Source organism: Danio rerio, chromosome 11, assembly GCF_052040795.2.
Source record: "Danio rerio strain M-AB ecotype USA chromosome 11, GRCz13ab, whole genome shotgun sequence".
Classification (NCBI taxonomy): domain Eukaryota; kingdom Metazoa; phylum Chordata; class Actinopteri; order Cypriniformes; family Danionidae; genus Danio; species Danio rerio.
The window spans coordinates 25,863,055-25,877,870 of NC_141031.1; the positions used below are offsets into that span (position 1 = coordinate 25,863,055).

Consider the following 14,816-nt stretch of genomic DNA (forward strand, 5'->3'; position numbering starts at 1 on the left):
GTAAAATTTACATTTTAATAGGAAGCTTTACAATATTTTATTTGTGCATATACATTAGATTAATCAGCACTGAAGCCAAATCTGGAGCTGGAGCTTATCTAACGAAATAACTAGTACACCCAAATGTGTATGTTATAAAAAAAATTTAATACAAATTTAAAAAGAGGAAAAATCATTAGAAGCAAAAATAATTGAATTTTTTTGTTGAAATTTTGTAGGTTGTAATTTATTCGTGCAATATTTTACTTGAATTTAATTGTGTTATCTTTTAATTTCTAAATATTTTTGGTGACTAAAATATTATTTCAATAATTATATCTGTTTAATAAATCTGTTTTGTTTAAATGCAACCAAATACGTTGCCTATATTCAATAAGAAATGGATTATTCATTTTCCTTTTCAAAATGATGTGTACTAATGCTGAGCACTGTAAGTATACTCCAAGCAAAGCGACACCGGCCCGAGTTTGGGCACCCCTGATGCATGCCTTCTATAGATTATTTGTATTTTCAACAATTTCTTCCTAATGTTTTATCTAGAATAATCTGTTACTAACTAAAAAAAACTGTGCCCCATCCCACTTTTTTTCATTTAATTTTTGACCTTTTCTCAGTTTTGTATTTTTTTTTATATGTGTTTTGTTTTTTTGTTATTGCTGTTTTTCCTCTAAATTGAAAACAAAGACGTAAATATGATTGTGATGTTATATTGACATAATTTTATTACATTTCAATAAAAATATTGTTTAAAAAAGTAATACAAATTTAATGATAAAAAATGACATTAAAATTAAATGTCATAAAATTAAATAAAATGTTATATAAATATATTATTAAAAAGAACAGTGCAAGAATACAGTTGAAATCAGAATGATTAAACCCTATTAAAATATAATGTGCCTAATTACTCTATCCTGCCTAGTTAATCTAATTAACCTAGTTAAGCCTTTAAATGTCACTTTAAGCTGTATAAAAGTGTCTTTAAAAATATCTAGTCAAATAATATTTACTGTCATCATGACAAAGATAAAACAAATCAGTTATTAGAAATGAGTTATTAAAACTATCATGTTTAGAAATGTGTTAAAAAAAAAAATCTGAAACTAAGGGGTGGAAATAAACAGGGGGACTAATAACTCTGACTTCCACTGTATATATAAACAAATTCTTCATTTTGACCTAACTGTGAATGTCTGTCATCTCAAATATCACACACAGTTCTCTCAGGAGCTCAATATCATCTTCAGCAATACCACAAACTCAGTTAGACTCCAACAAAAGATCACTTTTATGTATCTCGCCTGAAGAAATAAGCCTACGCTTGAGAAAACCCGGAAAATATCTATTAGCATCATGCTCTGTGTCGGATCTCATACTGTATTGGCGCTTGTTTTGTGCATTTGCTGATGAAAGTGATGGCAACACAGCAGACTGGCAGATCATCTGATAGAACTCTTTTTATTGCTTTTTATTGCTCATGAAAGAAGGCCGAGCCGTCTTCTGCTTAATCGAGTGCTTATTAAAAATATTTTATTTTCAGGCGTGACCCGGACAGTACATGCCATAGTGGTGATGGAGGACAGTGTTTACACTATATACTTGAGGATCGAATGCCCAAAAGGGTCCATTTATTGTCATTAAAGTTAGATAAGTTATCCAAACTGCAAGAAAGTAAGTAAGTGCAGGTTATGACCTTTGAGTGTGAAATTCACTAAACAAATTTCCCTATTTGGTTTTCACAGCACAATATGAAGAGGGAATTTGTTTTTGTTTTTTATTGTTGTTGTTTTGGTGAATCCCTTTCTGACCTACACTTTCAAATATATTTGTAAATAAGCAGTTTTCCATATAGGGCGGCAAAGTGGCTACCACTGTCACTTCACAGCAAGGAGGTTGCTGGTTTGAGATCTGGCTGGACCAGTTGGCATTTCTGTGTGGAGTTTGCATGTCCTCCGGGTGCTCCAGTTCCCCCAAAGCTCAGACATGTGGCATAGGTGAATTGGATGAACTTGGCCACAGTGTATGCCTGTGTGTGTGAATGTGAGAGCGTCTGGGTGTTTCCCAGTGATGGGTTGTGGCTGGAAAGGCATCCACTTCATAAAGCCTCATTCACACTACGAGCGAATCACAGTGACAAAGTGACAATTGACTGTTCATTTCAACTGACAGTGAGCGACTTCTGACGATCTCTATCTATACAAGTGACAGCGACTGTTGGCGACCAGGTGAGTATGTCAAGCAATGCAACAAAGTTGAAAATCCTTCAACTTTCTGTAAATGAAGAGCGACTTTCTTGAAAGACAGAAAATAGGAGCACCAGTAGAGCTCATGTGATCCTCTCTCAGCTCCTGCAGAGACCGGTTGTACTCTGTGCTGTAGACCTACACAGACCTGCGTTTGCAGCAGATCACCACCCTTTAACAAAGTCACTGCTAGTGTGAATGAGGCATAAAACATGCTAGGATAGTTGGTTCATTCCACTGTGGCGACACCTGATAAATAAGGGATTGAGCTAAAGGAAAATTAATAAATAAATCAGTTTTCCATATTTTTCACTTATTTATGCTTTTGAATTGCATTATGGGATCTTTAAGTTTCCCCAAAAAGTTTTTTTATGTTAAAACATGACTTCAGTTGACATTTTTAATAGTTTGAAGTGATATATTATCTATGGTTCTGTGTAATTTATGGTACAAAACCTGCCAATAAACTGCCAGTACTTATTTCTCTATATATTATTTCTTAAACAATATCTTGTCTTAAACTACTAGTATGCTAGCAGCCATCATGTCAGATGGTACTGCAATAAGTTAATGTGCAGTGTTGAATTTTCAACATCAAAAGTCGACAGAGCAGAGATTAAGGTCCCATAATGCAATTCACATTCAATACACAAACAGAAAACACAATGTGAACCATACAATACTAAACGTGTTAATTAACGGATAATCATTACAGTGTACAGGACAATGAAATGAAATAAAATGGTTTAGAGCCTCATTCATTTTCCTTGTTTGTTTAATGTTACCTAATAAATAAACTATTATTTAAATATTTTTTAAACAGTAAAATACTGTTAAAACAGTAAATATGAAAAACAAGTTGATATGTATTGTGTAATATGTATTATAAAATATTTTTACATTAAATTAAATGAAGGTTTATGACCAAACTGGTTTTTATCCTTTGCATAAAAACAGTTTAAAAATGAAATGTTTAACATTAACGTTTAAACATTTTAATTTTAATAATAACAACAGCGACATTTCAAAAATGCAGCACACTGAATTACATCTGTTATTTAATTTATATACATATTACATTAATTATTAAATAATTGGCTCAGTATAGCAATGACTCAGCTGACTTGCATAGCTCTTACAAAAACAGCTAACTTTTAAAAATGCAGTGTGCTCAAATAAATCTATGACTTAAAAAAAAATACATTCATTATATTTGTAAATTGTCATTTTTATAAACATGAACACCTTACATTACATATTTCTTATGTATTATTTTACAAACAATTCTCAGGTTCAAACAAATCAGCTAGAGTTTGAGATTTATATTTATCAGATTGAGTTCAGCGGTCAGTCAGTGGTGGATTTGAGCGTGAGGTTTTTCACTAGACAGCAGGTGTGAATTCAGTGTAAAAGCACAGAAACAGCTTGTTTTCTGGAGTGAGAGACTGTTGAGGAAGCAGACAGTCAGGCTTCAGCACATATGGAAATGACAGGTTTCCCTGTCTTCGTTTGTTTGTCTGACTCTCTTTGACACAGGTAGTTGTTGTATGCTGTCAGTCACGCAGAACTGAAATAACTCTATACTTTTTGATCCTTACATTTGCCAATCCTGGAGTCCAGGCTTGAGCATGATCTTAGATAAACATGTTTGCAGAAAAGAACTGCGTGATACCAAACTGCGTTGTCAAAATACAAAAATGTCAGCAGTCAACAGAAATATGATATGTAATGCAGGGCTATAATTATGAGAATATAAACAATAAAAATTATCTATATTAATAATTAAATATTTGACATATAATACATGTTTTAAATTGTGTTTTTGAGTATTTAAAAAAATCTAAACTATATTTCTCAGTGGAAAGGGGCTAAGCTGAAAAGACAATGAATGAATGAATGAATTTCTCAGTGGGGGTCACAACAAAAATTTCAATAAGTAAATTGATTAATTATCAATTTCAATTATTTTACTGAATATTTATATTAAAATGTATTTCAAATAACTAATGTGGCCTTTTAAATATTCCACAAAAATGTATTGAATTTATTAAATAACAAAATAAATAATAATAATAATAATAATAATAATAATAATAATAATAATAATAATAATAATAATAATAATAATGAAAAAAACTTGAATGACTGATTTGTAAATGTTTACTTTTAAATCAGCACACAAAGAAATACTAGAATAAATATTGCTTGTTATATATTAAATATTAATTGTTAAATATTACTTTTTCATTCCATTAATTTACAACAATATTATATGCTTTTAAAAGCCATCCATCTGTACAGTGTTTAGCAAGCAGCTTGAAAATGCACAAACAAAATTGCAGGAAGGTCAAAGTTGGCTTTGAAGGCTGATGATCTCCAACATGTTGACAAAGCAGTTAACAGCTTGAGCTCAAATAACAGCAAAAATATGGGGGAGAGCTGCAAAATGAAGGATTGCAGAAACCTGTAATGACTAGGCGTCATACAGGGCTGTGTGTGCGTCTGTTTGGGTGTGTGTGTGTGTGTGTGTGTGTGTGTGTGTGTGTGTGTGTGTGTGTGTGTGTGTGTGTGTGTGTGTGTGTGTGTTCCGTCTACGAATGTACTCTACAAACACACGCTGTGCCTGTCTGTTCTGAAAGCTCTGATGTGCACTTCATAGTCAGCAAACAAACAGAGTCCACACATCGGATGAGAGAAACACCTCAGCACTGCTCGCAAGGACAGAGAAACCAGAACAAAGTGAACCCAGCACTGACCACAGACACTGCAGAGACAGGTGAAGATGCCAGACTGGCTAAAAAAAACATCCTTTTGTGGTCCAAAGTACAATAGAGAAACATGTCTATCATGAATCAACCTGTTTGTTAAGTCTGACCCTCTATCAGATGCCAAGTAAGAGATAATGTATATGTAGGTGGTTGTTCTTGCAGAATAAAGCCTGACAGGCTTATCAGCAGCACAATGTGAAGTGGAGGGCTATTATATAAGACTGAAGGGCTTTATTCTGTGAAAAGAATAAGATTAAAGCCATATCACACTGCAGCCCAGGACTGGTCGCTCACTGAATCTAAACAGGGCTGAGCCTAGTTGGTACCTGGATGGGAGTCCACTAGGGAAAACTAGTTTGCTGTTGGAGGTGGTGTTAGTGAAGCCAGCAGGGGGTGCTCACCCTGCATATGTGTGTCCTAATGCCCCTGTATAGTGATGGAAACACACACCAGGCAGGTTGCCTCTTGTCAGGCTCACACCAGACAGAGACTGCATGTAGAAATGGGATCAGCCGATGAAATAGAGTAAGAAACTGAAGTAATAAACCTTGCAAAAAAAAAAAAAAAGATGGAGCTCAAAGAAGCTTTCCCTTTATCACATTTCTTAAATATTTGTGAATGTTACGTGTTATCAGATTAAACAGCCTGATCTCATGAGCAAACATAACTATTTTACGTTTTGTCAGTTTTGTGGCTAATTCTAGAGTTGATTTGTACGAAAATCGTACAAAAACCTTTCAAAAAAGGAGCCATGGTACCAAACCCCACCCCTAAACCCAACCATCATTAGGGGATGAGCAAATTGTACAAATGAGATCCTGCAAATTTATATGGATCAGCCACTAAACGATAAGGTTACAAGCAAACTTTGGTAACTCTGTTTGTAGATTGTAAATAAAGGATGTCGCCAGAGTGGCTTTTTGGTTTCTTTTCTTGTGCATCCCAGCCACTAGCTCCCCATCTGAAAGATTTTTTAGCATAGGAGGTAATATAGTCATTCAACTTCACAGTTTGTAATGTTGGATCAGCATACTGTAGGACCGCAAGGTGGGAATCGAACTCGGCTTGCCGTGAGAACTGTTATCTGTTCAGTGTGTTCACATGAAGCTTTTTGCTTCAGACTTGGCCAGATGAAGCCGACACGATATAATTCATTGTCACTTGGTGTTTCCCAGGATTAAGATAAAATGGCGTTATCTCAAGTCAAATGAGCATAAGCTTGGATCCAGAAACAATACTCTATACATCACCACTTAACAAGCAGATTACAAACTATATGAAAGCTGTCTGGCCATATCTGTGCTGCCCACATGCAGGTCACCTAGCCTTTTCCCTCCGGAAAGGATTTCTGAGCTGTAAGCCCGATGGCGTGAGTCACAAACTCACCTCCTGATCTTTCATGTTTCTGCTGCTCATTCCTCAGAGAAAACATGAATCTGAGGCTGAAAATGTTCCAACCACACTGCAGTTACACAACCAGTGCTCATGAATAATGCAGCGGCTCTATACTGGGACATACAGTAGGAATGAGAAAGAGGAAGGGAGGGACAGAAAAATAACCAAAGTGAACATAGTATTCTGAGGGTGTGTAATTGCATATTGGATTATTTGTTCTGGACAAATCCTTTAGTCCTTTTTTTATTTAGTTTGTCACTTTAAAAAGTAAACTTAGAGATACAACAAATATATATAAATTAAATATATATATATATTTTTTGTTATTTTTATAAACTGCATGTTAAAAATAAAGTTGAACCTGTATCTTCTTAATGTAAAATACAATAAATTCACGAATAAAAAACAAGTTTACAAACTAACTACATGTACAGTTAGAGCTGCACAATCGAAAAAAGATCGCGATCTCGATTTGATTCGATTCGATTGGCAAAGGCGGCTGCACTAGTCTTCTCATGGTTTCACACACGTTGCTCAGCGACATGGACACCTCCAAATGATGTTAAAAGAGTCACATACTGTATTTATAAGGTATAAATTACCTAAATGTCTTTTTTGTCTTCATATAATGCTGTATTTGCGGCTGGGAAATCACATGTGAATTGAGCTGCTGACTGTTCGGGCGCGCTCCCTACTTAATGATAGACGTGCGCGCGTCTACTTTAGTGAACAGAACCTGCATATGCTGGTAGAATCGTAATCTTTATTTTAAGCAAAAAAAATCATGATTCTCATTTTAGCCAGTATCGTGCAGCTCTATGTACAGTTAATTAGCCATTTGTGATTAATTAGATTTTAATATTTGCACGTGCAGTATGGAAGGAACATTACATTATTTATGGGGGCCCCCGGTTTAAAAAAGAAGTAATAACACTAAAATTTTTATGATTATAGATAGATTTTACAACATTTGATAGAAATATGAATATTATAGGCTTCTTAGCATTGGTCGGGGCTCCCTATTTCCCCAGGGCCCTAAGCGCCTGCTTACCTCGCTTATTGGTTAAGTCTACCCCTGTTAATCACAAAACCATTTTGAATATTTGTTGGAGAACAAACATTTAGGTAATGTTGAAGGCAGTTTCTTAAAACATTTTAGCCAATATTTTTTAGCAATGTCAAATTTTTAAAAGTGAAAATCCTATAGAGTTACATAGAATTAAACTCATTTCTATATTTATGAAGAGATCAGTTTTCATTTCATTCATGAACTTTTCATTTATATATATATATATATATATATATATATATATATATATATATATATATATATATATTTTTTTTTTTTTTTTTTTTTTTTTTAGGTTTTCATCTTTATTATGGTATAGGACAGTAGAGATTTCAGACAGGAAAGCATTAGGAGCAGAGAGAGGGGAAGGATCGACAAAGGACCTTAAGCACTGCAAGCACTTTGGTGCTATGTCAGCACACAGTACCACTAGGCTATTGGCACCAACATAAATTATATTTTTAACTGTATCAAATGAACAAACTAAATGACAGTTTGAATATTTTTACACAGCTATGTGTATTTACTCAGATTAAAATGCCCATTCACACTAAGCGCAACAACTATTACTAGAAAGTTCCAATAAGTATTAATATTAATTGTGAAATCTATAACATTAACATACAACAGATAAATAACAACAGAAAAGTATTATTATAATTATTATTATTGTTATTAAACTATTTCAGCCGGTAAATTAGATTCCAGCCAATTAGAATCCACCAACATTCGACAGCTAAAGAATTTAACCCAACAAGTCTGCACTGTGCATAATATACAGAATGCCAATTGGTATTAAAGTTAATTTACTTATTCGTCTTGACATAAGCAAGCCCTAACTCAAATCTTAAATCCGCAAATGTCCAATTTTAGCAGAATTACTGTACTTCTGGGAACTGTTTTCCCTCCAAAATTTATCCAAGTATCCACTCACACAGATATAAGGCCTGAAGCAATGGAGAGCCAGAAAGTACTACTCTTTTCAACATGAAACCCAAGAACGTCTAAACTTCTGATCCTCACACACTAGAAAAGGTTTTCATGAAAGAATTGGCAACACTTCCAGGAGAAGAGTCTGAATAAAAGGACCCAGAGCAAGATGCACTGCGTCAGACGCCTTTCAGCTTGTGCCTTGTGAAGGCAACATGATCCATGTAACCGTTCACTGTCGATGAAAATAAAGAATGGTTGACCAAACACACCTTACACACACACACAGAACACATCTCATTATTCCCTGGTTAATTATTAACACCTTGCTGGGTTATAAGTTCAAAACATACACTCAGATATATTTTTAGAGATATAATGTGACATGCATGATGGTGTCATGATGTTTATTATGACTGTTATAAAAACAGTGCTGACGTGGCGCCACACCGAAACTCTCCTATGGATTGTGTTTTAAATCATATACGGTGTGTTGAAGACAAACTGCACACCTTTGGCCTCAGGCTGCAGATGCGAGAGGCCACTGGATCCCTGTGACTGATAGTTTGCTTTGTTCTGCAAATACAACTCTGGAGTATGAAATCGTCTCGTTTTTGTAGGACACTGAACAGCTCTGGATAGGTTTTCAAAAACACGTGGAATATATAGGCATACATGAGGTTTAGGGAAACTGTAATGGCGGTGTCTCTTAAATCTGCTGTTTCCACAGGGGATGAACATTAGAAGTACATTTGTGATTTGTTGAACTAATAATAATTCATTCATTCATTTTCCTTCGATTTAGTCTCTTTATTCATCAGGGGTCACCACAGCAGAACGAACCGCCAGCTTATCCAGCTTCTGTTTTACACAGCGGATGCCTTTCCAGCTGCAACCCAGTACTAGGAAACACTACTACTACTACTACTACTACTACTACTAATAATAATAATAATAATAATAATAATAATAATAATAATAATAATAATAATAATAATAATAATAATAACAATAACAATTGCCCTGACAAAATTTTCTTAGTCTTAGCCACACATTTTAAATAATGTGCCAAAAGCCAAACATAACTGTATACATACACTTTTTATTTAGCATGACTTTTTTTAAAAAACAACTTACAATTTTAAAAAATACAGTTGTGATGTAAAATTTAAAAAAAAATAAAAAATGTATATATGTATTTTATAAGCGCAAATGTGCACTTTAATTTTGACACCCACATACAATGTCACCAACTATAAATCAGAGAGGTTAGACTTTCTCATACATAGACTCATTTCAGTTGTCAAGTTTTATAAAAATCTATCTATTGAATCAATTAATCTATTAAAAAAAAATGTTGGCTAGAATTATGCATTAAAGGCTTAAAATATAGAGAGATGAATAGATGAAGCAAGACTGCAGTCTGATCATGAAGCAGATCAATGTCTTTCAAGGTGTCAGTACTGAAATGAACAAAACAACAGGCCAAATTTAAAATATTATAAGATTAAAATATGATAAAATGATCAAATTTTAATTTTGCTAAATGTTCCAAACAGATAAACATCACTCTGTAATATTTCAGCTTCCACTTTCATATTCGTCATAAAACGCACAACCATCATACACTGTGACATAGCCTGGCAAATAAGTCAAGTTCCAAAACAAACGTCTAGGTTTGAAAGGATCCTAAGACTGTATTTGCACATAATTGACAAACAATTGTAGCCAAATTAAAATTTAGTGACAATCCATCGGGCCAGTAATGATCCTGTCTACTGTGCCGAGCATTTCACACGCTGGCCCCGGACCATCGGGCAGTCTTTATTGTCGAACCCTGCATTATAATATATAATATAAATACAGCAGTTGTTTGTCATATTTTATCTACATAGGAAAATATAGAATTTGTCAAAATTAACAATGTTCAAGTAAATGTATTTAATATATAGTATATTGCTTATTAAAAATATATATTTATTGTTGATTCAAATGTTTAGTACAGAGTTAAAGTCAGTACATTTTACAAGAATACATTATTTAGGCATTTTTATTTAGTAAGGATGTATTAAATCAATAAAAATGTGATTGAAAAGGGTTTGATTTTGTTATAGAAAATAATTTCAAATGAATGCTCTTTGAATATGAGTTTTAGTGAAACTGTAAGGGCAGTGCCTCTAAAACCTGCCGTTTCCACAGGGCAAGAACATTAGAAGAAGATTTGTGATGTTAATGTGTTGATGTAAATGTGTTGATTTAACTAATAATAATAATAATAATAATAATATTAATAATAATAATGATAAAAATAATAATAATAATAATGCTAATAATAATTTAAAACACCTACTGTATAAACAGCTATATAAGAAATCAATTTATTAGATCTTACATACAAAGGACTGTAAAAGAACTCTTAAATACACAAAAATAATATTATAAAAACATATAACATATGATAGAAATACAGCAGTTGTTTGTGATATTTTAAATGAACAATGTTCAAGTAAATGTATTTAAAATAAAGTATATTGTTTATTGTTTATATAAAAAGCATTTTCTATTCAGTGAGGATGTTAAATCAATCCAAAATGTGACTGAAAATGATTTTATATTGTTAAAAAAAATAATTTCAAATGAATGCTCTTTGTATTCATCACTAAAGTTTGCCATCTCAGAAATAAACGAAACATTTGTTAAATATAGACAGATAGAAACATAAATAAATGTAGATTTTGTAATCATAAAACAATCTTACCAAAATATATTTTAAATATAAAAAAGCATATATAAAATACAAAGTATTATTTTTTTAATTAATATACATAATTTTATATCATTTAATTATTATAAAAAAGAAAAAAATATAGCCAAATATTCAAGTAAGTTAATTCTAAATAATGTTTGTAGCATAAACAAATAAATGCACAAAGCTAACTCAATTCAGACAAATCTAATCTTATTCCATCTTTTAAACGCAGTGTCAACGGTCATCAACGTCTTTGCCTACTTCCTATTGGTCAGTTTAAAACCCAGGTGCAATAAAAAAAGTAGTTTTACTAGAAACATAGCAAAACCTGCAGAGACACGACATCAGATTCTTGAGCATCCCCAGCCCAGCCCTCAGGGGCCCCGTGGAGCCACAGGCAAGAGACATAAACACTCTTACCAAATACATAACGGTCTGACATTCTCCACGAGCACACCTACAGTCGTATGTTACAGCAACAAACAACTCAAAACACCTCAACCCAGCATGCACCCTGTCTAATCTAATAAAGCCTCGCAAACAGGCTGACCGTAATCTCATTTTCAAAATTATAATAACTCACCACAACAACATCCTCCGAGTTCAACCACAGGCCTATTTACTCTCGTTATATACGCATGTTCTAAAGGTCTATGTACTTAAACCCGAGCGCCAGCTGAATCCTGATGGAAATATAATCTGACATTATGTTTGTCCTTCTGGCACATGGTGAGCAAACACACTCGAGAACGCGTTCGAAGATGCAAAGTCCACCGCACATGTGGGTGCGCAATCAGAGTAAATATAGATTCAGCGGTTTTGACTAAAAACACAGACGTGGTCAGTGAGTCATAATTAATTCAGACACCGTTTAAAGTTTCCTCTGATCATATGACCCACGCTGTCACCAAACACCATGTTTACCTGTCATTCCTTCAATTCTTCCACCCAACAGCGTTGACCAAAAATTGCACTAACCTTAAAGGCAAACTTGCGGGTGATGCTGTCCGATGTTTGGACAGGTCCAATCTTGAAGCTGAGAAGAGGAAGGCTTCCCAAGACTCCTTCTTCCTTTTCGTCTGGATGGGAAAAGAATAGTAAGCGTTAATATCAAAGCAATACCACACACACACACACACACACACACATATCAAATAAATAAACCCAAAACATTTATGTTAAATCACTCCAACCTAGATGCAAAACAGCAGATTATCAATCCTCGATCAGAAATCTCCAACTTTCTAAGCTGATGATTGTGGAAGAGCAGGTAAACCGCAGGTGAATCCCATAATAGATATCCATTTTTATCTCAGCGAAACGCTAATGGCACTGAAGCGAGCAGCGGCGCTCAGCCTGGGAGAGCAGCGCACGGATGGTTAAATAATGGAGCACATCGTTAAATTTTCAGCACGAGAAGGGCAACGGAGATCCAGTGTTGTTGCTCTCGATCTGCTGTACTGAGAGCTGCTGCCGGGGAAATGCAGTGAAGGCACTTGCGCATGTGTGTTCCTGACAGCTGTGTGTATGTGTGTGCGTGAATGAGAGAAAGGGGCGGAGGGAGAGGAGGGGTGGAGCAGGTTGTGTTTGTGCTGTATAGAAGCAGGTTGAGCAAGAGAGAGAGAGAGAGAGAGAGAAAGAGAGAGAGAGAGAGAGCAACAGCAAAAGATAGCTATCATCCCTCAGTGACTCAGTGCTGCAGGAATTCTGGCTCTCGACCAGCTGTACCTGCTCTCTGATCAACCCATCAGAGCTTATTATTCTGTCAACAAAGGGCTAGACTAAAACAGTTTTTAATAAGAAACATATATAGATGTTATAAGGAAAAACATGTATGTATCACCACGAAATATACTTGAAAATACAATGAAACGTATAAAGATTGTTGAACAGAAGGTAATAGAAGATTCAATCTGAACATGTCTGTCAGGGCTGTAAATTGTCACTCCCAATTTTGATTTGCGGTCAAGAGTCAAGATTACTTAGTTCCCTCAATCTTGTAAATATGGTTGCAGACTATAGCTGTCTGTATACTTTACTGTATATTCTTCCAGTGTTTTGGTGTTACAATGATTAGTCAACAATTTTGACGATGTTGACAATACATTTAAAAAATATTAATAGACATGTGACAAGGTCGCATGTGTTGTCTAGAGTAAGGTGAGTTTGCAACTTGTAGCCAAAAGAGCTAACCTGTACTCTAACCAGTATGTATTTTTGATGTTGTAGTTATACACCAAGACAGACAACAGTGTGTGCACTTTTAAGAAAATCTAGGAGGCATGCGTTCGATCAAGCTAAACATAATAGAAAAAGTAAACAGACTTGGCACACTTCCACTTTAGCTCTCAAAAGATATTTTAATCGGACAACGCTTTGACTTACAAGATCTTCATAAGGTGATCTCAATTAAATTGTCTTATGAAAGCTACAGTGGCAGTGTGCCGATTCTGTTGACTTTTTCTAAAGATGTACTCACACTAGGTCCGGTTCCCTTGAAATGTGCCGAAATGCGACAGTCCCCCTCCCCTCTCCCCCAAAGGCCTGCAACCATACTGAATTTTGTCTTCCGAAACCGAGCATGCTTGCAACATCGATGAGGCGATTGTTCAGTTTAACAGGAAGAGAAGCGCTCTTGCTCAGCATAGTGTTGATTGCTTTAGTTATATCATTTTAGTTGTTTGGGATGCAGTGACACATAGTGAAATATTTTGCTGAAAAGATCCACAACTTTTGATGCTAATAAATGATCATAAAAGTCCTTGTGCTGCAAGTATTGAAGGTACTGCGGATGTGCAGTGAGGAGTTTGCATGTTTAATAAACTACAACAGTTCATGTTCATTGAAAAATAAGAACGATCCATGAATCCATTAGAAAACAGACCCCTTAAAAGTATTGCTTTAGTTTCGGCCTTTGCAAAGCCCAACCTAACTGCGCTCTGGCACACCTCTTCCAACTGGGCCAGAGCCGTCCAACTGAACTGCGCTTGGGCCGATTTAGAGCACTCACACTTGTCAAACTAACTAGGAAATGTGCCTGGGCATGGTTTGGCTAGCATAGTGTGTGCACCCTAAAGTTATTTACCAACCATAGGTTCAATTTTAGTAAATACACACACTAAAAAGATGTGTATCTTGAATATGATGTAAATCCTATTCTAAAGCCTTTGCCAAATGTCTGCACATTGTGTTTTAAATGAACAGAATGAATGCATTCTGACTGATAACATAACAATTTCATTGTGCAATTTGATTTAATTGGGTTTTTTAGCCAGATAGATGCTGCATAACTCTGAAATTCAACTGAACACACAGCAAGCTGCCTACACAAATAACCTATCACTTGACCTAGATGACCTAAACTTTCAAAATAGCTATGGCTTAAGTTGACGTTCCAGTTTTGCCTTACGCAGTTAAGAAGACAAGAGACCATTTTTAATGGATGTCAATAGAGAAGAGTTTGACTAAAATGAATAAACTGCTTTGGTTGGAAAAACATTTTTAGAATCAAAAGCATACTGGCTAATCTTCAACATGTTTGCACTTTGATTGCTTTCAAATGCTTTTCTTGATGGGTGATATTCTTTAAAAAATATAAGACAAAATTTGGGCTGAAATATCACTCACTCACTACGTACATAATGGCAGGTACGTGTCAAAAC

The 14,816-nt window shown here is 34.7% G+C and overlaps 1 protein-coding gene across 54 annotated transcripts in view; it reads right to left on the minus strand.

Moving 5' to 3' along the window:
- Positions 1 to 14,816, minus strand: part of plekha6 (pleckstrin homology domain containing A6) — a 183,450-nt gene that overhangs the window by 52,651 nt on the left and 115,983 nt on the right. For 32 of the 54 annotated variants that reach the window (XM_087272681.1, XM_087272679.1, XM_087272675.1 and 29 more), the window contains 1 exon segment: positions 12,133 to 12,233. In XM_087272681.1, the coding sequence (XP_087128807.1) occupies positions 12,133 to 12,233 (101 nt within the window). 54 annotated transcript variants of the gene reach the window in all.